Genomic DNA, 26,314 nt, shown 5'->3' on the forward strand with positions numbered 1-26,314 from the left:
AAAACATTTTGTGGAGACGTAGCAGTTTTAACAAGTTTTCGACGGGAGGTTTCTGAGGTGCAGGCTCCCTGGTCACGTGCCGAGATGATGAGAGCGAGACGACACCCCAGCCGGACCGTTACTCTCCGGAAAGGGAGGTCTTGACACAATTCCGTTTTGTGAAAGCATCTGAGGTGGAATGAAAACAAGTCTAGAAACCTCAAACGTTGTCACAAAATGGAATTTTCACCTGGACCCACCACTAGTCAGACACCAGGCAGCCCTGGGTGAAAGCCTCGTTCGTTCCGTCTTCTAGGGAGGGTGGCTGCCTCTGGGGCTGGAGCATTTCACAGCGTGGATGAACACCACAAACACCAAGCATGGAGGGGATGGTCAACTTCCCCTGCTCTTATGTTTATTTCTGGTCTCTGGTGTTCAGGCTCAGGCCTGTCCCAAATCCAGAAGACTGGGACTGGTGGCAGGTGTGTTTGTTTATTTTCCTGTGCCTCTTGATTTCTTGATTCTGGCTAAGACCCTAAGAGTCAACGTCTGCTCCCTGGGGGCTGCCTCCTTGAGGGGAAGCAGGGAACCCTGGGAAGCTTCTGGGAGTTCCTTCTAGTGGGCCCGTTTTCCATAATAGGGGCCAGCCACAGGGCACGTTTACAGTACAGCTGGGTGGGGGGGGTAGTACACGTGGGGGCTTGGGCTGGCTGCCCGAGAATGGACCTGCCTTGAACCTCTTAGTACATACTTGGGTAGCTAGCCCAAGTGCCACGTGAGCTGCCCTGGGCTATGCGGCTACGTTCAATGTTGCTAGCTCAAGCCGGTTTCGATTCGGTTCTGTCGGTTGGTTTCTCATCTACATCACACGCGCCTGTCAGCCAAAGGAAGGAAACTGATTCGTCTCTTTGGGGGAAGAAACAAAACAAAACTTCCTTGAGACTAAGATGTCGTTATAAAATAATCAGCTGAAGTGTCGGGAAACACCCAGAAATGAGTCACCCCAAGGACACGCTGTGCAAAAGTGCCTCGTTTGCCTCTGAAGATTACAACTGCCCACCTGCCTGGTGCCCACATTTCCCAGCGCTCAGCAGTCACAGCGGGAGCTCAGTCCCTAGCCGCGCCCGGCCCCGTGGTGACCCAGAGCTCCGCGCCTGGCCCCATGGTGACCCAGAGCTCAGACCCCAGCCTCGCCTGGCCCTGTGGTGACCCAGAGCTCAGCCCCTAGCCGCGCCTGTGGTGACCCAGAGCTCAGCCCCCCAGCCACGCCCGTGGTGACCCTGAGCTCAGCCCCCAGCACGCTGATCCCTTCTGAAAATCTGGCTGCTTTGGTGCCCAGCTGGGAGCTGAGCTCTTTGGAAATCTGGCCGGAGGGGATGTCCACTCTGCAAAGAAAGCCCTGGGGTGCGGAGTCTCAGAGCTCAGCTCAGCTGACTTGGGCTTGTGCGGCTTGGGCCGCAGGATTAAAACCAGCAGGATGCAGGTTCCCACTCGGGCCTGCCGGAGCCCCAGGGGGAAGGGCTCTCAGAGCACAGGTTCCAGCCCATGTGGGAACACATACATGGCTATTTTTAGCCCCAGAGCATGAGCCTGAATCCATTGACTTGGACTCTGGGACTTGGTGCCGTGGGTTCCTCTTTGCAGCGTAGACTTACCCTGCGGGGGGAGGGGGGCTAAGAGCTGTGGAAAATTTCATCTGTGCTGTACCAACCAGCCTGAAAGATGAGGGAAGCCTCATGGGAAGAGTCCTAGAGACCTGCAGGGAGACTGAGATTCTTTGGGTATGTTTTTAAAGTCTGTTCTAGAGCTCTATGGATAGGTTAAAAAACCAGCCCCAGAGAGATGATCATTCACAGCTAAGTGTGATAAATGTATAGGGGAATTTCTACAGAACCCTATTTGATTGCTAAAGAACCCTATTGGTTTAATCTCCACCAGCTGCTTTAGGGCTTTTCCATAAGGGACACGAGGGGAATGGAGACACAGAGTCTCTCACCTCTGCTTCAATGGTTCAAATCTAGACAAGGCCAGTAGTGAGCCAAGGTTGCTGCATGACATCTTATGGTGACCTCACTGAAAAACCCATTAACTAGCCCCCTTGCTGGCTGCCTCGGCCGAGAGGCCATTCCCCTCTCACTAGGAGGGGTTGCTTCTTGTCAGGGCGGAGGCACCCCGGTATGAGTCTGCTTGGGGACACGGTGATACTGGTGTGACACTTAATCTGCACCTGCTGTGAGGCCAATGACCTTGCTGAGGTCTGAGCGTATCCAGCCCTTAATTCCCAGGAGCTCTGTGGGTATACGGAGAGAAGCAGAGCCGGACAGGAACATCCAGCCCTGCCCTCGGGGCAAGAGGGGAGTTCAGTTTCCGTGGGCACCCCCTACCCATGGACCCCCTGCCCGAACAGACAAGTAAAGCAGCAATCTCCTCCTCCTTCAGACCCCTCCCGAAGGCCCACTTCTACTGCAAAGCCTCTGTAATTGCCCACCAACAACGGCCAGGCCGATGGCCAGCAGAAACAGTGTGTCTGGGTTATTTATGCCTTTAAATAGCCCCCATGTACCCTGCAGCTTGTCACCAGATACACAACCACCCACTCCTGTTCCTGCCCCCCCTCATCCTCCTCGCTCCCTCGGCTTGTTTGCAAAACCCAGGTTTTGTGCCCTGGGTAGGGACTGTGTCTCACCATATGTCTGTGCAGCACACAGGACAGGGCCCTAATCCTGGGGGGCTAGAGCCATGCAAATCCTGAGCAGTTGTGACTTGGGCGGGCACTTACCTGCGGAGACAAAGAAGATCCCAGCGCTGAGAATCACATTGTGTTTGCTCTTGTAGAATTCGCTGGCGGCCACACACAGGCCCCCGAAGAACAACAAGGCCACGCTCAGGATGGGGAAGATGCTGGATGCTCTCACGGCACCTAGCCGGGGGAGAGGAGAAGGGCTCCGTCAATCATCATTCACACGGTCTCATGAGCCCTGTGAAAACGCACGTGCAGCTCCTTGGCAAATCAGACGCTACTGACAGAACGGCTCAGTGATGGGAAGGCTGGTGTCTCTGGTTCAAACCAGCAGGGTCTGAGCCTGCTCCCATTAAAATCAATGGCAAGAATCATAACATTGGAGAAGTTTCGGGCTGGAAGGGACCTCGAGAGGTCATCTAGACCTGACCCCCACACTGAGGCAGGATCAAGTAAACCTAGACCATCCCTGACAGGTGTTTGTCCAACCAGCTCTTAAAAACCTCCAGTGATGGGGATTCCACCTCCCTTGGAAGCCTGTTACAGTATTTAACTATCCTTGTTGCTAGAAAGATTTTCCTGATATCTAACCTCAATCTCCCTTCCTACAGATTAAGCCCATTATTTCTTGTTCTACCTTCCGTGAACATAGAGAACAATTGATCACCCTCCTCTTCAGAACAGCCCTCAACAGATTGGAAGACTGTTCCCAGGCCCCCTCAGTCGGCTTTTCTCAAGACCAAACATGCCTGTTCTTTCGTCACAGGTACGGTTTCCAAATCTTTCATCATTTTTGTTGCTCTCCTCTGGACTTTCTCCAATTTGTCCACCTCTTTCCTAAAATGGGGTGCCTGAAATTGGAAACGGTATTCCAGCCAAGGCTCACCAGTGCTGCGTAGAGAGGGATAATTACCTCCTGTGCCTTATATATGACCTTCCTGGTAATACACCCCAGAGTGTTATTAGCCTTTCTCGCAACTACATCACATCGTTGACTCATCTTCGATTTGTGATCCACTTTACCTGCCAGAGCCTTTTCTGCAACATGGCCACCTAGCCAGTTTTCCCCCATTTTGTATTTGTGCATTTCATTTTTTCTTCCATTGACTCCCACTGATTTCAATTGTACATGCTCAGGAGCTAGAAATACAGTAAAATGCTTGGGTGCTGGGAGGATTGAAGGTGCATTGAGATGATTATGACTCCTTGATGCTGTGCCAGCCTGGTGTGAGTTAGAGCAGCCGAGAAGTTGCTCTAACTTATGCCACAAAGGGACCTCAGGGCAGTGGAAGATCACTTTCCTCCAGTACACCCTTCTCTGGACACACTCCTTTTGCCACGGTTGGGTGGGCTCAGTTGGTGCAGGTGCTGACTCCACCAGGTTTATGCCAAAGGAGAGTTCCCCTTTCCAAGGATAATTCCCTGCTGGCTGCTTATTGCAGAATCTGGCCCTTTGCATGGCTTGAGCAACACAAAGGGTTAAGAGCATAACTCAGGGTCTCTAACGAGGTTTCTAATAATAACAAAGTCCCTATGCTACCGGTGGGTCTGCCCAGACCTGCAGGATTGGGGCCTAAGGTCATCAACACTGAAAGGGCCGGCTACTGCCCTCCAGGACAAACCCAGTCCATTCCTTCCCCAGTTATTGCACAGACCTTCTGTCTGTGCTGCCCCCGCCCCCCACCCCTGCCGACTTTAATTCTGCCCATAGAATAGCTCTGCAGACTGGAAACTTCAGGACCTGCTTCACGGTCCATGAGCCAGCAGTACCTACCCTGACCACCATTCAGAATGATGAGTCAGGCCCCTCAAATAATGAATTTGTCTTAAAAACCATGAGATTCTAAAATGAACAAAGTCTGGTTCTTTTTATTTGCCTCCTGGGTTTTAACCTTTCAGAGCCAGGTTTTCCAGCTTTCCCCCACAAACATCAGGACTAGAAATGTACCTTTTCTTTTAGCCTGAAAGCTTATATTCTGGTATAGTCACATGACTCCAGGTGCTGGAGCTTTAGGAAAAACACCACTTCTCATGAGACTGGGGATAGCCCTGAGACTAGCAGTACTGCCATCCCCAAGCATTCAAAAATCATGGGTCAGACCCCCGCCCCCATAATGAAATCAAGATATTTTACCAAAGAACACATCTAGAGTTCTTTTTATTTGCCCTCTGGGTTTTCCAGGCATGCTTTCCAGCTTTTCTCCACATGAGGACTAGAAATTTACTTTTAAAAAAAATGAAATCTGAGACTCTTAAACAACAACATGACTCCAGGAGCTAGGGCTTTACGTAAAAAACCTTTCCTCTCTTTAATTCTCCTCCCCTTGTGAGCCAAGCCATTTCAGTACCAGCTTTGGCGGCATTAAGCCCAGGCAATTACAGAAAACAGGCCTTTTTGCCTTTTTTAATTGGACTTGCAAAGGTTGAGGCCTCCAAAATGGCCAAAGTTAATTAATTCAGCAAACAACTATCTGCTGCTAAAGCAAAGGCATCTAATGGGCTGTGCTCAGGTTTGGGGTTCTCTTCTCCCCATTAGGCCCGTTAAAATAAGCCCAGGGACTATAGAGCAGCCCCATTAAAATGAAATTCTGGGTTTTTTTAAAAAAAGGCTTCTTTTAATCTGCTAAAATGAAAATGTTTGCAGATGTGTGGTGTGCACGCATATATGTGCGATTGTGCACGCATGTGTGTGGGTGTTTGGTGCGCATGTGTGAGTGAACACGTGCATTTGTAGTATGTGAGCATAGGTACAATGTTTCTTTGCACACGTGGGTGCATATCTACCTGTGAGTTTGTGTGCATCTGTGTGGAATGCATAGGTGTCCATTTGCACATTTGTGTTTCCATGTTTATTTGCACACACATTTGTGGAGGTGTAAAAGGGATACGGCTCCTTCTTTCAGAATCTGGCCCACCTCCACTATTAGGTTCCTTTCATATAAACACCCATTCGTTTGCTAGGTTTCCTGATCAGGTGAAAAGACAGGGCACCCCAGAAAGCTGGAGGATTCTGCATTTCCTGGGAGGTCTGCCAGGTCTGTTTCCATTCAATCTACTTGCAGTTGACAGCTGTTGGCAGAAGACATGCCAGAGGCATCAGATCCTCACCTCACTGAATGCCAACAATTTCCAGAGCCGGCTGCGGAAACGCAGGACACAAAGGAGGAGAGGAATCACTGTAAAAAAAAAATCCTCTCGCAGCAAAATTGCAAGGGCCTAGCTCCTGACACTGCAGCAGCTGCAGGCTTCCCGGGAGCTGAGGATACTGGATATCTTACAGGACTGGGCCTGGGAAAGGGAGGGACAGATTTGAAAGGGGACAAAGGAGAAAGCTGCTTAAAGATGCTTATGAGATGTGACCTCATGACACCAGCAAACAGAAGGTGCCATTTACTCTGGTCGGGAGGCCATGAACCATAGAAGGACCTTTGCTGATCTGCCTCTACAATTGGCCGGCAAGAACCTGTTGGTGTTGGTTCAAGCAGCAGGAAGCACAGCTCCAGGCCAGGCACGGGCATCCCAAGCAGCACCACAGAGGGGCAGAGGCAGAGCTGATGCCAGAGTGTGTCTGCATATTATGGGAACGAAAGGAACTGCCAGAATTCAGGGAGGAAGTCACCATTTTGGAGAGTGATATTAATATTTCATACATTCTCTCTTTACATTCGTAGAGCCGCTGCTCTCACCCGAGGCTCTGAGGGCACGCCAGGAGGTAACAAGCAGAATCACTAGAGGCCGAGTGTAGACACAGACTTACGTAGGAGGTACTCGGACGTGTCTTGCTCATAATCTGCATCCTCCGGGAAATGATCGATTTTTTTACACACTCCTCGGAACGTTCCTAAGGAAACACAAACCCAATGGACGCATCAGTGGTGTTTTCAAGATCTCTCCAGATGGGTCGAGGAGGGTTCGAGACCCACTCTGGGGATGAGCAGAGAAGGTGCAACGGAAGGTCCGCAAAGCCACCTCCCTGCTACACACAGCTACCATCTGGCTGGCTTCCCTCTGGGTTTAACACCAGCAGCCGAGCTACCCAGGGAATTAGGCTCCAGAGCTGCCTCGGCAGCCTGTGTCTGAGGATTTGACTTTAAAACTTCTCCCCTCCTTGTAGGGCTTGGCCTGGGAGGCATTCCCCACAATCTGGCTTTCAAGTGCCGTCTGTCCACGGGGCAGGCTACCCTGATTCCTTATCGGGCTATTGCGGCACTGCTCTGGCCACTAGGAGATAGTAACTCTTGGAAACTCCTGGCAAGTTTGGGGGTGTGATTGTTTCCCAAAGCAACACAGCCTGCTGTGCCACAAACAGCAACATCTCTTGGCTGCCTTGAAAACCTTCGCCTTATTCACGCCTGCACTCTGTTACAACATCCCACTGCCTAGCTGTGGGTCAGCTAACGAACAGCCACCGAGCAGGTGGGCTGGGTTGTGACGCTGGCTAGTCCCTAGTGGAATGCCATGCACGGGAATCTCTCAAAGACGATTCATTAAGCCCCAGGAACCTTGCACAAAGATCCTTACCGCAGGCCTCTGGCCTCTCGCTCATCCCTGTGTGGCCCAGGCATGAGGGATCCATGCAAATAGCCCCATGCGCTGGCAATTCTAAACCGCTCCTCACGGAGCTCCATCCCACTGATTGCTCCTCAGTAAGCTTCAGCTTCCCAGCAAATGAAGGTTGTGTGTCAATTGACCTCTGGAGCACCCAGCTTTCCATTTCACTCAGGCAGGCCCTTGGAGCTAACCAGGGCAGGATCTGCTTCTACCCTGAACCGTTTATTATTGGCACTCAGGAGTCTCACACACAAGAAAAGGCTGAAGGTTAAAAGTGGCACCTGCCATCTGTCATCACAGCACCCATGAGCACCCAAACCCTCCCCACTTTCCCACCCCTCTCCCAACAGGTTCACAGATTCCTGGCTCCCCCCCCCCGCCCTGTGTGTGCTCCCCGAGGGCGAGGCACCCAACACCCCCTCACTCTGACAGGCTCCCAGAGTTCTGTGCGCTGCACAAACGCCCACTGACCCAGACACAAACATGGACACCGGAGCAGCTAGGAGCTGGCGCTGGGAAAGAGCTCTGGGGAAGGACACGTGTTTTACGCTCACACCAGGCATCCCACACAGCCACAGCCCCCTATACCTAATGCTGACCCACTTGTTGTGTGACGTCCAATCCTCCCCTCCCCTCCCCACCCCTTCCCTCCCTTGCACTTTGGGGAGGTCGTCAGAGCTGAGGCGTTCCCCTTTCCCTCTGGAGAGCCCTGCTCTTGGGTGGGGTTTGCTGCACTGTGCTCGATTCCTGGGAATTCACTTTGCTCCGTCATTTCCAGGGACACTGCTGCGACCTAGCTGCATCTGCAGGGAAGCCTGACAGATTTAACTCTTCCCAGCTTTGCTTCCTTGGCTGTAGTGCTGACCCTTCGTCACCTCCACAGCAGCCAAACCCGCAGAGGGTCACGTTTGGGCAGCGGAGCCCCCGTGGTGCCACGGTTTTCCTAGGCTCCTGGAACGGCTGGAGCTGACCATCAGAACGTGTTGCTCTCTGAAATTACACATCGATTCCCCCAGTGAGAGGAAGGCCTGTTTGCTAGAGGAAGCTACCTCCGTTTGCTGTCAGTGATCATCTGCGACTCAGTTGTTATTGAGCCAGGCTGGGTTCAGACCAGCGACTTACAGGGAAAATTTGCTTTCCCTTCAGCAAGCCTCTGCGCCAGAGCAGCAATCTGAGCCATCACATTCTCTGTGCACCAGCTGTTCCTCTGCAAGAGTAACTGGGTACCCCACTCTTTTCTGCTCCTGCCTGACCCCATTCCCGTGCCCTGGGGTGGTATTGCTGTGGGCTGTGTCCCCCACCCCCAATGAGGACGCAATTCCTGTAATTATTCTGCAAAGCATGCTGGGACATAGGTGCTGAAACTAGAGGTGCTGGGGGGGTTGCCACACCCCCGACTTGAAGTCATTTCCATCATAGGCAGTTAGGTTCAATGGCTCTCAGAACCCCCACTCTACCAATTGTTCAGCACCCCTGTGCTGGGATATTGAAAGTCACCGTATAAATGTAAACTGTGCTTATTTCTTTTAATAGTCCCAGACCCTGCTATCTTTACTGATCTCCTACAGGATTCAGCGGGCCTGTGTAATTGATCTAACCTGAGTGGTTTGCCCTCTCTCTGGCCAGCGGTGCTGCACAGTGGTTGCATTGTTGTACTGGGAACTATTCTCAGCATCTGATGCAGTGAGCTGTAGCTCCCGAAAGCTCATGCTCAAATGAATGGGTTAGTCTCTAAGGTGCCCCAAGTCCTCCTTTTCTTTTTGCGAATACAGACTAACACGGCTGCTCCTCTGAACCCTGTCATTCTCAGCCCTGTTATTATTCTGCAGTTATGTACAGCCTGCCTCTGGCTAGTATTCAACTGAGTCTCACTTTCCTCCCTGTGTGATATACAGAGGCACTTGTCTCGAAAGCCGGCCAGTTGAAAGCGTGCTTGTCCAGCACTGACGCTGCCTGACGGGCCGAAAGGCACGAATGAACGTTCCTTTTCTTCTGTTAAGCTCAAATAAAGCAGGCAAGGCAACAATTTGCTCTCACTGCCCGCCCGCTTCGGGCAAATCCTTCACTGGGTTTTTAGTGGAGAATCATTCAGTGGGTCTGTAGATAAAATCCTCCCAGCCCTTTCACTCCACATTCTCTCATTTGAATGGAAAGCCCTGCAAGTTATGAGCTCATCTGTTACCACTTGGGAAAACTTTCCCAGGCTTCAGCCCTGCCACTGTGCCTGTCTGACTGGGAGGGATAGCTCAGTGGTTTGAGCATTGGCTTGCTAAACCCAGGGTTGTGAGTTCAATCCTTGAGGGGGGCATTTAGGGATCAGGGCAAAAATTGGGGATTGGTCCTGCTTTGAGCAGGGGGTTGGACTAGATGACCTCCTGAGGTCCCTTCCAACCCTGATATTCTATGATACTAAGAGGGAGGCTCATGTCATCTCCTCCCAGGCTAAGTACTGGACTGCTCTGCTAGATAACCCAACAAAGACACAGATTGCCAAGCTGCTGCTCGTGCTCAGAGGCACAAGAGCGTTCAGAGAGATCAGCCCCTCTTCCTCACAGTGTGGCCTCTTCTCTCTAGCTACTTATCTGTAAAGAGGAGCAGCTCTGATCTGCTGACCTGCAAACACATAGTGTGAATGGCCAGACAGGCAGACCAGGATCCTGAGCAGTGGGTATAATAGGCCAGGGGATGCTAAGCCTCGGGCAGTAGGAGCAGGGCAGGGGACTAGCCTCCCCGAATGGGGTGTTCAGGCACTGCCCATGATCCTGAGACACATGGGAACCTATTTGAATAAAATAAGGTCTGGGCCAAACCTTTGCCTAAAACAGAGATTTTTTTGGCGTATAGATAAATTCAGTTAAACTTTAAACAAACAAAAGGTCCTGAGAACACCCCCGTCTCTGGCTGCTTCCCCATGCTGCTCACCTTGGCATCCGTGGGAGAGCTGCTGGGAAGGTCAAAGGCAGCAGGACAGCGGCCTGGCTGGGTTTCAGCCAGGACTGGGGATAAAGAAGCCACAGGGAAGCCTGGTCTCATGGGACAGATTCTGATCTGAGTTGCACAGGGAACATCGATGCTGTAGCTGCTAGAGCACGGCTTGGTACCGCACCTGGAGAGCCCTAGTGCGGCTACGTCGGACATCACGTAGTTAACCCACCTCTCCGAGAGGGGAGAACTCTGCTGATGGAAGAATTCTTCCGTCGACCTGGCCATGGGGTTGGGGCGACCTAATTACACCGCAAAAGGTGCAACATTTTCCACAGCCCTGAGTGATACTGCTAGGCTGAGCTAGTTTTTAGGTGATCAGGCCACAGATGCAAACCCAGACAACAGCAGTGTAACTGAAACCAGGATCCCCTTAGAGCTGGTTGAAAGAATTCCTGCAAAACGTTTTTTTCATTGGAATTTGCCGATTTGTCAAAATTAAAACGTTTCACAGGGACCGTCTGATTTCAGTTAAGTTCCTCTTTAACCCAAGAAGGTTTCAAACCCTGCCTGCCAGGAACACTTCCTTTGGAAATCTGCCTGGTTTCATGCCAGCTTTCCTGCCCAGATCCTTGGCAGTACACCTGGTGGGCTGCTGGAGACCCCAGGGCTTCCATGGTCCATGACTCTGGGACAGCCCGCCACGCAGATTGCCCCTTGGTCAGTGACCCCAGGGCTTCCACAGTCTGTGGCTCTGGGGGCAGCCTGCCAGATGGACTACACGGTGGCCAGGTGCCCCAGGGCTTCCAGGCTCTGCAGGGCGTTCTACCCTTGAGCCAGGGCTCCATTCCCTTTTGCAGAGAATTTTGAAATTTTGGGTTTTATTCCAAATCATTATGAAACCAAATTTGGAAATCTCAAACTCTTCCAGGAAATGCGATGACCTGTCTTTGCCCAGCTCTAGTCCTGTTCTTAATATTTACAACCACAGAAGTTTGTGGAGATTTGTGTAGCCTCTAGCACCCTGATCCAGCATCACACTCAAGTATGTGCTTAATTTTAAATAGTCTCACTGAAGTCAACTGGGACTGCTCAGATGCTCAAAGAAAAACACATGCTAGAAAGCTTTGCTGGATACAGGCCCAGGGGGGCACCCAGTGGTCCATGCATATCTCAGGCTCCTCCAGTTTTTCACTGGTGTAAAAAGAACAGGAGGACTAGTGGCACCTTAGAGACTAACCAATTTATTTGAGCATGAGCTTTCGTGAGCCGCAGCTCACTGCATCGGTGTAATTCCACTAGTTTCAGTGAAGTTACTCTGGATTTACACTGGTGTAGCTGGGATCTGACCTGACTCCCAGACCTTCAGAAGCATCTTGGAGAGAACCCTCTGCGTCATCTCTGACTCCTCTACGTGGCTGCTGCGTGGAGTCCCGGGGACAAAACGAACCACAGAGAATAGCACACCAGCCGTCGCAAGCAGGAGCACGTTAGTCCGACTATAGGAGCAATTCCTACTCTGCAACAGGGCTCAGATTTCAAGCATTCAAATTCAATCCAGACGGTCAAAAATGCAAATAATTTCAAAATATGAGTAAATTCAAGGAAGCTGTAATCTGTACAACACATATACAATGCACATACTGACTCAAACACACCCAGATCCAGCACACACACTACACACATCCTGACCCAGCATATATACGCAGTGCCATTAGAAACGTGTTCTGACCCAGCGCAGGCATATGCCCCCCCGCGCACACACACACTGATTCAGCATACACCCACTCCCATATACGCACAGACCCACTCTGCACACCCTGCCGCCACACACGTCCGCACTGAGAAACACATGGGCCACGTGCAAAGTGGTAGAATCCTTCGCCAGGAAGAGATTCGGACATGGCTCAAACGGAAAGAGTCCGATTCTTCGCTGCTGATTAAGAAACAAGGGTTCTGCATTAAATGAGTCTAAACCTTACAGTGGCTGCACTTAGAAATCAATTTATAACCTTCCTGGTGCCTCCTTCAAATCCATTTGGCTTCACTCGCATCTCAAAGCTACACAAAGTCTGAGCTCTGTTCTATTCAATATAGATCTGCCCTTTGTGCCTTTTAATGGCTGGAATGCTCCTATTAGCGAAGAGCATGATGCTCAGTGTGTGGAACTTTACAAGACCTTTCCCAAGTGCACTGGCTCACTCTCAGAGTCTGAACATCTCCAGCTGTCATAAACTCCTGGGCAGGGTCATGGGGCCAGCATTCATTATCTGATTAGAGAGAGAGAGAGAAATGTTTTCGCTTGATACAGTGTGGGAGAGAAGTTTGGAGACAAAGTCAGTCTATTGGTGACGTGTGGAAATGAGAATACTAATTTCCCTGGGTTTTATCTCTTCTGAAGTTCTCCTTGTCAGTCTAAACCAGCACGGGGAGCCCTGGCCGGTGCTGGAACATGGCTGAGCATCAGGCTGGCTGATTCAGCTGTGAGCAGAGGTTAAAGTAAGCCGGTACGCCCCGGTACGGCGTACTGGTAAGAGCTGGTGCGCTGTACCAGGACCGGCTTTCCGAGAGGGCAATTTAAAGCCCTGGGGTAGCGGCGGCGGGGCTGTGGCGGGGATTTAAGGGGCCCCGGAGCTCCAGCCGCTGCTACTGCCCCGGGGCCCTTTAAATCCCGGCCTGAACCCTGCTACCCGAGCCACCCCTACTGCCCTGGCCCTTTAAATCCCCGCCGGAGCCCTGCTGCCAAAGCCCTGGGGTAGCAGCGAAGGGGCTCCGGCGGGCTCTTTAAATCCCCGATGGAGCCCGGCCACCGCTATCCCAAGGCTCGGGCAGCAGGGCTCAGGCGGGGATTTAAAGGGCCAAGGCAGTAGGGGTGGCTCGGGCAGCAGGGTTCAGGCCGGGATTTAAAGGGCTCGGGGCTCCGGCAGCTGCTACCACAGTGGAGCCCCAGGCCCTTTAAAGCTCTGCCAGAACCCTGGGGTAGCGGTGGCAGCCGGGAGCCCCCGGGGCTTGGGGGTGATTTAAAGGGCCCAGGGCTCCGCTGTGATAGCTGGAGCCCTGGGCCCTTTAAATCACCCCCGAGCCCCGGGGCTCCCAGCCGCCTCTGCAGCTGGTAGCTCGGGGGTGATTTAAAGGGCCCCGGGCTCCCAGGGATTTAAGGTCCTGCCGCTTCCGGTTGAGGCCACGCCCCCTGCTCAGGACTCCGGTGTACCGGTGAGTCCTCTAACTTACTTTCACCCCTGGCTGCGAGGCAGGTCCAGACTTCACTGTGGGGAACCTGGTCTGGCTTTTTAGATACGCCTAATAGATGACTGGCCAAAGGACACAGGAATGGGGTGTGGGAGAGGGAGAGGGTTAACCCACATGGCTTTCCATGATGTTCCACATCCCACAATGTTTCATGCGTGTTGGCATGTCAGATAGTTTTAGTTCCTGTGTTGTGTGTGTGTGTTTTGGGGACGGTAAAGTACAGAAGGAGCCATTCCATAGTAGTGTATACAGGAGAATACACCAAGAATTTAACAAGATTCACAAAGGGATTGTGCATTTCTATGGATCTCAAAAGTATCCAGCATTATTGTAATTAATGCTAACAGCCATTTTGGCAGGGACATGAAACCTCTAGCTTCGGGGCTTTAGAGAGCAGGATGAGACCTAACGTGGGGGCAGATAATCCCATGGCTGCTGCTGTGGTGGGATCTTACACCTTCCCCAAAGCGGCTGACACAGGCCACTGCCAGCCACAGGATACTGGGGTAGATGGACCTTGGGTCTGAAACCATCTGGCAATTCCTAGGTTCCTAAGCCTGGTATAGAAAGCATGTCCGTTCTCGGGCAACCACGGATACTGACAGGACAGCAAATTATTTGGAAATTGCAATTCTAACACCCTCCCACACACCCACACACACACTCCTCATTCTGGAACAAAAAATGTGACAAACTGAACAGCTGAAGGGGTGGGGAAGAGCGGTGTCATTCCTAAAGCCTGCGAGCTGCCTGGATACCACAGAGGTGGGCTTGGGACGAGAAAACAGATCCAGGCAGACAAGCAGGCAGCAGGACTTGGACTGCCCAAGTTCTAACTGATGCAGCAGTAGGGTTGCCAACCCTCCAGGATTGTCCTGGAGTCTCCAGGGACCAAAACTTTAATGAAAGATTATGTCATATGATGAAACCTCCAGGAATACGTCCAACCGAAAGTGGCAACCCTACGCAGCTGGTCCAGAGGACACCATCGCAGCCTACAGCAGGCCGTGGTGGAAGCACCGACCAAAGCAGGCCAGCAATCTGGTACCGCTTGGTAGCACTTGCTCTCCTGTCTGCCATCATGTGTGCTGTGCGTGGGTTGCTGCCAGGGCAGAGCCTGCTCAGCTGGGAGCAAGGAAGGCAGGTGGGGCACTCACTCTGCTGTGAGCTGCTTGACATGGGATCTGGACAGAGCTGTCTCCGGGAAGGTCTGTAGGGTGCATGGGCAGAGGGCACAGGGTCCTAGGCAGCCATAAAGGTCACCGAGATCTCATGCCCAGGCTGCAGGGAAGGGGCCACCCCAGGGAGAAAAAAGGCTATTGCAAGGGAAGGGACATACGATTCAGTGGCAGTTCCTGGGCTGGCGAGAGCATGGAGGGCTGGCCATGCTCCTGACACACTCTGCTGCCCTCCCCACCACAGGGGCACTGGGCCAACTCTGGGGGAGGAGATCTGGCTCCCTGTTTGGTTTGGATGGGGAACAAAGTGCCTAGAGCTGGACTCACCAAGGAGCTGCAGGAGAAGGGTGCTAGGGCCCAGCTGAACAGACTCAAAGGCCACTGGCTGCGGGACCAAGGTGCTGCACAGGTCACTGTGTACCCGGGGGAAGCTAAGCCCTGAGGAAGGGGAATCGTCAGAAGAGAGGAAAGGGGAGAGAGGGAGCGAGAGCCGAGCTGGGGAGGGAAGGGGTGAGAAAGGGCCCCCGGGGAAGAAGTTGAGGGAGGGTGTGAGAGTGACAGACAGACAGACAGAGAGCTCTGGCTCCCAGCGCCAGCCGCCATGTAATGTGCGCAAAGCCAGCCGCGCGCTTCCCGAGCTGCCCATCACCCAGCCCTGCGCCCCGCAGAATCTATTTTATGCTTTGACATTTATCTAGGATTTTTTACTCCACGCTATTCATTAACCCAAGATAGTTACCGTGGCAACCGTTAAGTCACATGACACCCAGAAAAAATGCCCAGCTTTTGAGCAAACAGCACAACAGTGTAATTCAGAGAGAACGATCCTGGAGCCCGAATGCTGATGGCTCTCCCACAACACAGACTTGGCCTTCTCCCCTCACCCTGATTCAGGAGCACTGGGGATGGGGACAGGAGGTAGCCCCCGTTCTCTGTCAACCCTCTGTGTGCGTTTCCAGATAGGGCGGTCTAGGAAGAGGGAAGCTGCGGCAGTGTCTACGGGATCCCCCTGTATGTACATCCCGAGTGACGGGACGGGGACCAGCCCTCCACGCACTCGGCTACTCCCGAGGGGCAGCTACTGCTTCACACACATACTCAGCTCAGTGCCCGACCTCCTGATAGGCCGCGGTGGTTACCGCCAGCCCTACGACCCACCCAGCCACCTACCCGTTATTAAAGGAGACCTGCAAAGGGAAACTAAAGCCGGGCTTGTGCCCTTTCCTGCTTCTTTATCCTCTAGCAGGAAAGCCTGGACTGAACTCTTTCCTGCTTGCCATCTACGTGAGAAATTCTGCCTTTTTTTAAACCTGTGGGCCTGCAGAGAACAAGTAGCGTCATGACATCACAGATATCAAGGAAGCAAAGCGTGAAGAGTCAAGCAGGGAGGGTATTTGTAACCAGGCTGTTTAAAACGCTTTGCTGTTCCCCTTTCTTGTTCGCAGGTATTTAAGTCCAAAGCCCTAATAACATGTGGGAGAAAATAAATCTGTGTTACAAATTCAAACCCCAACTCCTTTGGTCCAGTACAGGGAGCTCTCGATCCACTTCTCAGACCACCAGTGAGACCAATAGTGCAGTAGCTAGTCTCTGCCAGTGATCAGTGCCTGATGATCCAGGAGAAGGTGTCAAACCCCCATAATATTGAAGAATTTTTTCCTGACCCCAGCTGGGAATCAGGTCATGCCTGAGGATTCCTCGCCTTTATCCCGGATAGTGTAGTTGTAGAGAGCATATGTTTGATACTTGGATAACTAGAGCTAAACCTGCAGCGGTGAGTTCCGCGCCTCACAAAGCAAAGCAAGGACTAGAACATGCCCCAGTGTCAGGGAACGCTGGCTCTGGATGAAGAAGCATTCACATGTCTTTTGGACCCACGGGGTTTAGGACTTACCTAAAACTCCCGTAGGATTGAAAAACGAACATCAAATAAGTTTGACAGCAGGTTCCCCCTTTCCCATCTGCTAAGACTAATCCCCAGCCTATGCACTGTGTCCCCCTGGGACTGTGCACTGCATCCCCTCAGACTGTGCACTGCATCCTACTCAGTCTGCTACAGAGTTCTCCACTGAGTTTCCTTTACTGCTCCCAAGTGGGACCAGCACCACTGTAGTGGAAAGCAATTACCCTGGGATGTTAGGGTGTTCGCCTACCTTAAAGGGAAAATAAACAAATAAGGGCGATAAACCCTTCTCTTTCAGGGCCTAAGCCAACCGCTGAGGAGCTGGGATAGGAAGGAAGGTGCTTCCTACACACACAGCTTATTCCCTAAGGCTCTCCTGCAGGGTTTTTTGCCCCTTCTTGATGCAGCTATTCCTGGCCACTGTCAGGGGGGGATCACTGGGCCGGGTGGACCCCCGTTCTGATCTGGTGTGACAATCTCTGTGCACGAGTGCACAGCAGTGAAGGCCAGAAAACCTCTGACCAGCTCTGAAATTGCTCGGTGCTCTAAGGACCTCCCTTGACCATTCATGGTCGCATGGGTAGACTGCACCACGCATGGGGCTATATTACAGTCGCTTTGCAATGCATATCCACAGACCTCCAGAAGACGTCCAAACCAACACTGCAAAATTTGAGAGTGTTCAAAATCCAAACCCAGGTTGAAATTTTGCAAGTTGTCCCTGAGCTGCACCCCAGTTCTAATAATCTTTGAACCTCTGGGGGAGGGGGGGTTGAGACACTGTTCTGGATCCAAATTTTGCAGCTTCACTTCATTTTTAAAATGGGCCTCTGGGCCAAATTCAGAAGTGGCGGAATTTCAGTGGGGTCAAATGGAGCTGCAGGTACACAACACCTCTGAAAGTCAGGACCTGAGTGTCCAAAGCTGGACGCCCCAAAATGGGACATCCACAATAAGTGGCCACTTGTAAAAATGTAGGGCAGACTTGTACTCACATCACAGGGCAATCCTCTCCTCTTCCTGGGGTAAGTCAGAACTCCCCTGCATGTGCCCAGAATCCAGGCACGGGGAACCAGGGCTCCTACGAACAGAACCCCACGCTTGTGATTCTGGGGCTTGCCAGCTTTCTCGAAGTAATTCCCACAGATGATGCATGCATCGGAGATGCCACTGTCACTGCTTAATGTAACTGAGTCATATTGTGCTGGTTTAATTCATACACCGGCCAGGAGGGATTGAGAAAAGGCAGAAGGCTTCTGCCATTATTCATCCTCTTCTTAGCTGTCCCTGTGGTGGATCTCAGTAATTTTCTCTCCTCGTTCGTGTGAATTTTGATTAGGTAACTTAGCTTATCACCGCACACAATACTTCCCTGGCCAGACCCCTGGAAATGACAACTGCCCGCTGTCTACCAGAATGTCAGCTTGTGTGATGCTGCTCAGGGAGACGCTTGGGCTAGAAGAGTGATCCACTCCAGAGAGAACCAGGGCTTTCCTCATCTGCTGCAGCAGCAGGACTAACTCTTCTCTCTGCTTGTCTTAATCTTGGTGCAGGTGATGTTTTATTCAAGGGCATGCTAGTGGACCCCAGGAAAGCTGGAACAGGATTCAAAGCAAAGTGATTTGGAGGTTCATTGTTTGTCATTTACATTCGCTGTGTATTTTGTAGACATATTTGCAATCAAGGACAGAAGAACTGGTTTGGATCACATAAGCAGCATCTTGAAACATCACCCAAATGAGTCCTCCCCCAGGACTGCTCAGCCCATGCCCTAGATCCTCTTTCCCCAGATAGAAGGGAGGTGGGAGTGGCTATCTGGGTAGGGTAGCGAACCTCTTGCCTCACTGGCTCTTCTACACTAGGAAAACTTTCCAAAAATGTCCTAGGGTTGCTATTATTGGTTCAGCAATCCACATGTTATCTAGCTTGGAAGCTTCCATGTGAATGGGCTCTGAGCAGGGTTACATGACATGGTGCTCAAAGCGTTACACTAGGGCTCCCACCACTACTAAGATGGGTGGAGCTGAATCAGAGTGGGACGTTCTTCGAAAATTTCCAGTGTAGTGCAGCCGGGATCAGTGAGCCAGCAGAACCCACTTAATCCTTTCTTGGCAGGAGCTAGGCCAACTAATGGGCAGAGAGATTCAGGCAGACGCTGCCAACCTCATGCAGATGGTTATAAAGAACACACGGCACAAGCTCAATCTTCCCCGCCCTGGCACACTGTATCCACCATTGACTACTGCCACAGGCTCCCCGGGGCTGTTTGACAAATGTGCTAAATGGCTGTGCACTTTCAGCAGGGCTGACAGCATGCTGGCCTACTTGTGACTCCTTGCTCTCCAGAGAAAGCCTTTCAGAGCTCCTGCAGCTCCCCTCGGACTCTCGGTCAGTGGCCTCATTACCCTCCAGCGAGAGAACAGCTCCTCTCCTCAGTGAGCTGCTAATGGTGTTTTACTTAGGGAAGACTTTGTCTATGATGCAAAAGTGAGGGGGGCGGGGAGAGAGCCTGTGTCAGGATTAGCGCTCTCTCCGTCTCTCACGCACACGGACAGTGCCTCAGTTCTCCAGCCCTGCATGCTCTCTGTGGACTGGCTCCTGCCCTCATTGAAACCAGTGGGAAGTTTGCCGCTGGATTGCAATGGACGCTAGCTTGGACTCTGCAGGAGTTCACCCCCCACGATGGATCTGTGGCCACAGCAGGCCCAGTCCAAACCCACTAACACTGGTGGCGATGGCAGAATCCACAAGCCAAAGCCACGACCAGCTTTCCCACAAGCTTCCCTTTTCACTGGGTGTTTGGAGCCTGTGTCAGACAATCAAATGGGAAGGCATCTTTTCTCTCCTCTAGTGTCATACATCATAAAAAAGCCAATATCTCTGGTAAGAGACGGCTGAAAAGGGCTTTGCACACTCTGCTCCTCAGCCTCCTGCCGAACAGTGATGCTGCAATAACACCCTCCAAAAAATCAAAATCCCCTTTGGAGGCTTGGGGACACTGCTGGAGAAGAAAGGGGTGGGGGTGGGGGCTTAACAGTGAACCACAGAGCTTTGAGAAGAAAATTATTGCCAGAATTTTTGTGATCCGGAGTCAGTGTGATCTCTGCAGACTTAGGGCCCCCCCGGCCTGGATACCGGTTTCTCCCTCACTTAGAGCCAAACGTGTCATTCGGGGGTCTACATTTCCTCCTCATGAGGGAACATTGGCATTGCTATCACCTAACACAGGGCACCCTGCATGAAACTGGCATTCGCCAAAAAAGTGGGGTGGCCCCCATAAGAACATAACCGGCACTCTTTCTAGACACCCAGATGCAATCCAGTAACTATACCAAATGATGGGCCCTGGGGTGTTAACTGTAAGAACAATGGCAGGCAGCCACCTTTGGTCAACTGATGCTTCATTCCCCTACAGCAGTGGTTCTCAAACGTTTGTAGTGATGACCCCTTTCACCCAGCAAGCCTGACCCCCCTTATAAATTAAAAACACTTTTTAATACTTAACACTGTTATAAAAGCTGGAGGCGAAGCGGGGTTTGGAGTGGAGGCTGACAGCTCACGACCCCCCAAGGTCATAACCTCGTGACTCCCTGAGGGGTCCTGACCCCCAGTTTGAGAACCCCTGCCCGACACCAATAAGCGATGGTACAGTATATTGACCTGAACAAGTGTGTGTGTGTGTGTGAGCATGCATGTGTCTGTGTGTGTGTGTACACACTGCCCTCTAATGGGTGCAATCAGAACTGCTCAACTGTGTGTCAGAGCCATATGCTGGAAAGAGCTAAGGGAGATTCTCCGTTAGCTCATATATGACAAGGGCCTGTAGTCTGGCATAAGGGGATACAAGTTCTAGTCCCACAACTGCCATGACCATTGCACACATCAGCAGAGTGATACCCGGGAGACCTGAGGCATGCATGTATTTGGTACAGTACCCTTCCCTTCCTTTCCCAGAGCGGGTGGGTGCCCACTGCACAATTCCCTTGAGGTTTCCAGTGACCTTCACCCTCATGAGCATGTCACCTTTGTGAATTATCAGTGCTTTCCTGTGCATCTATACAATCGTGAGCTGAGATGTGGGACGGGGATGAGCAGATAGCTTGCTAGATACCCAGGGACCTAGGAAATATGTTGCAGTGCTTTTCATTTCTCCATCACCAGAACTATGCTTTGCCTGCCTCGGGAGGAATTCCCCTGGAGAGCCCAGTCATATTAAATATCAACAATTCAGCAGCCAGACAGGGCAGTAAAAAGAAAATGGGAGGAAGTGCCTGGTGTGAAATTCACAAACTGGGGAGCAGAGAGAGTTCACCGGTGAATCCTCCCCTCTCCAGCTGAGTGTTCATCCCTGTTCCGCGGCTCCCCTATCACGCTGTATCGCCCAGGGGTGCAGCGCTGTCAATATAACGCTTGGCTGGGCACTGGGGCATGATACTCTACCATCAGTTTGTATTACATTTGAGGCAGGGTAACCGCACACTAAACAGCATTGCTTGCCCTGGCCCTCCTCTGAGTTCCGACTGAGCCTGGTCAGGTGTGGAGGAGCGGGATGGCACACTGACGAGAGGGCTGTTGAAGGAACCTGTCAGCAAGAGGTAAAGGGAACAGGAGCAGCTCGGGTTATTTAACTGTATTGTCAAGACTCATGTCACTACACCCAGCATCAGAACCGGCTGGCAGATTCAGCAGAGAAGTGAAGGCCCTGGAGACTGAACTGCCCTCTTGCCCTTTGAGGTGGACCCTCTGGCTAAGATTTTCGGAAGTGATCTGTGCAAAGGGGGTGCCTGGATTTTGGGTTCTCCGCTCAAGACAGCATAAAAGCCAGTTGCTCAGCACTTTCTGAGAATTAGGTTCCGTTGATGGGTCTCAAGTTGGGCCTCCAAAATTGCTAGTTACTTCTGAGAATCTTGGCTGCTGGGTCCAGGATGAGGTACATCGGCAGGAGGTAGATGCAACTTGCATGGTCTTTGTGCTGTGTTGGTTCTGTGGAGATGGGGAAGACTTCATGCTCCAGAGGAACCCCCAGGGTCCAGCACCAACAGCCTGATGCAAGATCCACTAAAGTACACGGAAAGACTAAAGAATACTTTCTATTGACTTCAGTGGGCTTTGGATCAGGCCCTATATATTAACAGTCACTTGCGTTAATCCAGTATTCCCGTGTCCTTTGTGAGCTAGGGCACTGTTTCTCAATGACCAGTCCATGGACCAGCACTGGTCCCTGAGCTCTCCCTGACCCAGGTTAGGAAAGCAGCAAGCCAGTCCGTGGTATTAAAAAAGTTGAGAAACACTGAGCTAGATGACAGGTCCCTGCAGCATTCCCATTTACTAGCAGGGAATCTTGCTCATATTGGCAGATTCTTCCAAGAAACTTTTCATTTGCAACCACCATGCACATCAGTTTGATCATCTGGGCAGCAGGGACTGCACAGTAAATTTGCCCAGTGACTCTAGACTTTCCTACTACAGTGAGCCCTCGCTACCAGGAAGCATTGTTTTTAATTTAGACGAGCAGGACTCATATAGTGCAATTTGTATTTCCCTGGCTTTAAAAAGAAAGCCCCCTCTGCCAGTCTCTTCTGTTCTGGTTCTTACCCCCCTCCCCCGCACCACTATCGCATTGTCTGAGCACCTTCCAGTTGTACATTAAATGATATCTCACTAACCTCTGTCAAGTTTGGCTCTCTCTCTCATCAGTGGAGCGGTTTGCTTTGGTCGGGTTTTGGCTGGGGATGGTTTAGTCTGTTTGTATTGAGTTTTGTTAGAGGAAGACGCTGCTGCCGTGCGCAGGTCAGAGAAGGCAGAGTGACAAGGGTCCTGCTAGCGCTCATGATTCTAGCTCAAGGCTGGTAACATTTAGGGGTTTTCGTACAGCCCTAGATTCCAGAGCAACGTGAATACACCAGAATCTCCGCCGTCATTAACAAAAGTACATTCTTAGCTCTCATGGCGGTGGAGATAAGCTTGAAAACATAAACCCTAAAGGTTCAAAAGTCAGAAAACAAGCAAAGAGAAGTGCAGAGGTGCGATTTTAAAAATCTCGTGCTTTTCAACTGATGCCATGATTCTGAGGGACTGTACTCCTGATTTTTGAACCCTTGGGAGTGGCCACACTGCTGTTATTGTTTTCAGTGTGCAAAGCCATGAGTCAGGCCGTTATTGTTTTCAGTGTGCAAAGCCATGAGTCAGGCTTCCCTAAATGAGAAGAAAATCTCCATCCTCCTGCACGTTGGTACAAGGTCTCAGGCGGAAGGAGGAAATATCTTGCGTGAAGGTCTGAACTTGAGACCTGAGATCCATGTGCACCCCACTAAACTCGGGCTACTTAAGGTAAACAATGCCAAGTGCTTTTCATCAGTAGATCTCAAAGCACTTTACAAAGGAAGTCAGGATCATCATCCCCATTGTAAAGATGGGAAGCTGAGGCACAGAGGGGTGAAGGGAATCACCTAAGGTCACCCAGCAGACCAGCGGCTGAGCCGGGAATAGAACCCAGTTTTCCAAGTCGCAGCCCTCTGTGGTATCCACTGAGTCCTTGGTTTAAAACTGATAACGCTAAGGGTTTCTTGCCATTCCAATTCTACAAGAAGGAGACATTGTAACCTTTATTATTGTTGTTGGTTGAAAATAAACTCTGAATAGAATTTGTTACCGTATCTCTTAATAGACAGTTAAATGCCAAAATGTTGGGATATTAGACCTTTTCTCCCCCCCGCACCATGCCTAGGGAGACAGAAAGGCAATGACTATTACTTTCCCTTTCTAAGATTCATGCTACTTGGCAGCCCTGGGACATTTGGGAGAAAACCCCTTTTGTGTGATTTTGATACTCAGTGATGAGCTGCATCTTTTTAGCCTTATTCTACTACCTGTCTGTAATACGCCATGAGAAAAACAAGCACAACGTTCAAGAGTCTGGGCAGAGCGATTTATGTGGAAATATTAAAATAAATAAATATGGAAAGGGCGACACCAAGCAGCCACGAGCCTGCAGTGCTTGTCAGTCCCTAGAAAACCCAGCTGGGGCTGAAGCAGTGACCTACAGCGCATGGTTCCATGACTCATCCCCCTGAGCAGGCTCTGTCCATCTAACTGCAGTGACATAATTGTGGCATTGGGCTTGATGCTCCTCTCACTTACACCCCTGCAACCCCATCAGCTTCCAGGAGGCTCCTTCTGATTTACACCTGTGCAGGCCCTGTCCCTGCACGTTCAGGATAAGCTGGCTAGCCTGGCAAACCCCTGCCGAGTTATTGATATCAATTATCCAGAGATGAGAAGTAACACGGCTCCCCGCGGCTCCTCCCTCTAGCCTAAAAAGATCCATACGAGCTACTCTGCCCTGTAGACAATTTGCATTCCCGTGAGTTAGATTTTCTTCTCTGCCCGGACTCTGCGTTTTAGACATTACCCTCCTACAGCGAGGCCTGCGCAAAGCGGCCACTGATGCCACCTCTTCCTTTCCTCATCTCCAACAATCAAGTCTCTTGTTTGCCTCCCACATTGCAAAGTCTTCAGTATTGACCAGCTTCATCAGAGACAATGCAAACAGCTAACGAAGGGGCAGGCAGAGCCCGGTGAGACTGTGCTACAAACGTCCCAAGCCGATGGCCGAGAACAATCAAGCCAGAGCAGCTGCTAGAGCCAAGGGCAATACAGCATGCACAGGCCTTGGAGAAGGACCAGTACGTGGCTAGATTTTTTATGTCTTAGTCTTTCCCATAGCCCAGGAAACCTCATGGACATAGGGCAGCAGCCTGGCCTTGTGATGAAATTGATTTTCTTTGCATGCTTCAGAGCATTGCTTGTTGTCTCTTTACATATGCATCTGTTTGCATAAATTACACTGGGGAGCAGCTAAATTAAGATGAGCCATGTGAGATGGTTTAAAAAAAACAAAACCTCTCTGTTACTATCTCCAATGAGCAGCACTCGCTCTCCTTCTTTAGATCGATCTCTCTCTCTCTCTCTCACACACACACACAGCCAAAGCATACTCTCAGAGCTATAAATCCAGAATATCTCCATTCACCTCAGTGACTTTACTCCAGATTTACACCAGTGTAACTGAGAGCAAAGTTTGACTCTTTGTCACTCTCCCCCCGCCCATAAGGCAGTCTATGTGCAATGATTCAGTTTTGAGTCTAAAGGGTTTCATCTAGACACACACACACACTTTCACAAGGAGTTTTGTTTTGGGAAATAACCAAACCCTGCCACCAAATCAATCACTCAGTCAGCGTTCGCCTTCGGAGGTACAGTCCCTTATGGGCAAAGGCACCGAGAGACATCGTGCAATAGACCAATGGTGGCAGGGTCAGCCAGAAAACAGCACAAGAAAGCACCAAGGCTGAGGATTAGTGGGGAAGAGGGCAAAGCCCAGAGAGGGAGAAGCAGGTTTGTGTGTCTGCTGTAGAATTACACTGAGCTGCGCAATTCAGCCGGGGCCTGAGAAAATGGATTTGTGCAGGCAGACACTTGTGACTGCACTGATCTGACTGCAGGATTAAATCCCTTTAATCTAGTGTTCTACCCCTGCTCCCCAGCAAAGATCTGAGAGCGGAGCGGTAGTGGGGTCTCAGATGTAGTGAGGACTTCAGTATTTGTACCAAATATAGCACACCACATTCCTCATGTTAGAGACAATCAGATCTAAATTGCTACAGTTGTCAAAAGTAATGAACAAAGTCTATGATGTGATGCATCATCATGGCCGGTCGTGTTTTTAAATTTGTGTTTGTTCATTTACTAACTAATCTGCACATTTCTGCACTTTGCAAGGAGTCTTACAGTCAACGGATGTGCAAACTGACAATATGTGTGTGTGAGAGAGAGAATAATGCTGGTGCTTGATTTCTAGCGCAGTTACAACTCCAGCTGAAGTCAACAGGAGCTCCTCCTCTGCAGAGCAGGCCCTGGGTTTTTCGACTGGATTATGATGTTTATGCACCTTACCCTGGGAGGGCGGAGGAAGCAGGTCTTGATTCATTTTCCCCCCAGGGAAAAAATACAATGTTTTTCAAAACAAAGTTCTAACAGGTTTATGTACCAGCTGCAGAGTGCTTCGGCACCTGAATTAAAAAACCCCTTCACAGCCCAGGAGGGAAAAAGCAAAAAGCGACAGTGCCCTAGAGGAGGCCGCCTGTAGAAGAATCCCCCCAAAGTTCCTGGCGTGGAGGCTGCTCTGTGGGCTGCACTGCAATACCGCACCGCATATTCCTATTCAACCCATATTCCTCCCTGCCTACAGCCAAATACAGAGAGATAACAGAACAAGCCCACACTGATGGGACACAATGGGGATACAAATCAGTGTCAGGAGATAAATAACCCAACTATTAATCCAGAAAGCCCTGAATTCCCTGGGGTCCAGTTCCTCACTCTGACCCTCGCAAGCCGTTTGGTAGAGCTGTGCCTGCTGGGGCCAGCTTGCCCAGCCTGTGCCCATGCCCGTCCATTCTGCCGTCGGTGCTCCTGTCCTTTGCTGCATGCTATGTCAGCCCAGGAATAGGGGAGCTGCCCTTTGCAGGGAGGGGCTTGGTTTGGGTGATTAAGGAATGGAGCCAATCCTGGAAAGTTTGAACTAGACAGCCGGCAAACAGTCCTTGTCATACAGCTCAGTGAAATAACAGAGGTGATGGATCCCACACTGCAGGAGATAGTCAGACTTTAGCTACACAAAGGCCCAGGCGAGACACAGGCCTTCTGCCTAAGATTGGGGATGGCCTGGCTAATCCAACAGATTTTCACTATTTCTAAATTCTAGGGTGCCAGCACTGGTTAACAGACTGT

General features: G+C 51.0%; 1 protein-coding gene across 2 annotated transcripts in view; it reads right to left on the reverse strand.

Annotated features, from left to right (window-relative positions):
* Window positions 1–26,314, reverse strand: part of CACNG3 (calcium voltage-gated channel auxiliary subunit gamma 3) — a 61,862-nt gene that overhangs the window by 1,669 nt on the left and 33,879 nt on the right. The window contains exons 2-3 of one of the 2 annotated variants that reach the window (XM_073361369.1): window positions 6,477–6,560; window positions 2,759–2,899 (exon numbers count right to left, since the gene is read on the reverse strand). In XM_073361369.1, the coding sequence (XP_073217470.1) occupies window positions 2,759–2,899; window positions 6,477–6,560 (225 nt within the window). The remainder of the gene's footprint in view (window positions 1–2,758; window positions 2,900–6,476; window positions 6,561–26,314) is intronic. The other variant, XM_073361370.1, reaches the window with a different exon arrangement.

This window comes from Lepidochelys kempii, chromosome 10 (assembly GCF_965140265.1).
Source record: "Lepidochelys kempii isolate rLepKem1 chromosome 10, rLepKem1.hap2, whole genome shotgun sequence".
NCBI lineage: Eukaryota > Metazoa > Chordata > Testudines > Cheloniidae > Lepidochelys > Lepidochelys kempii.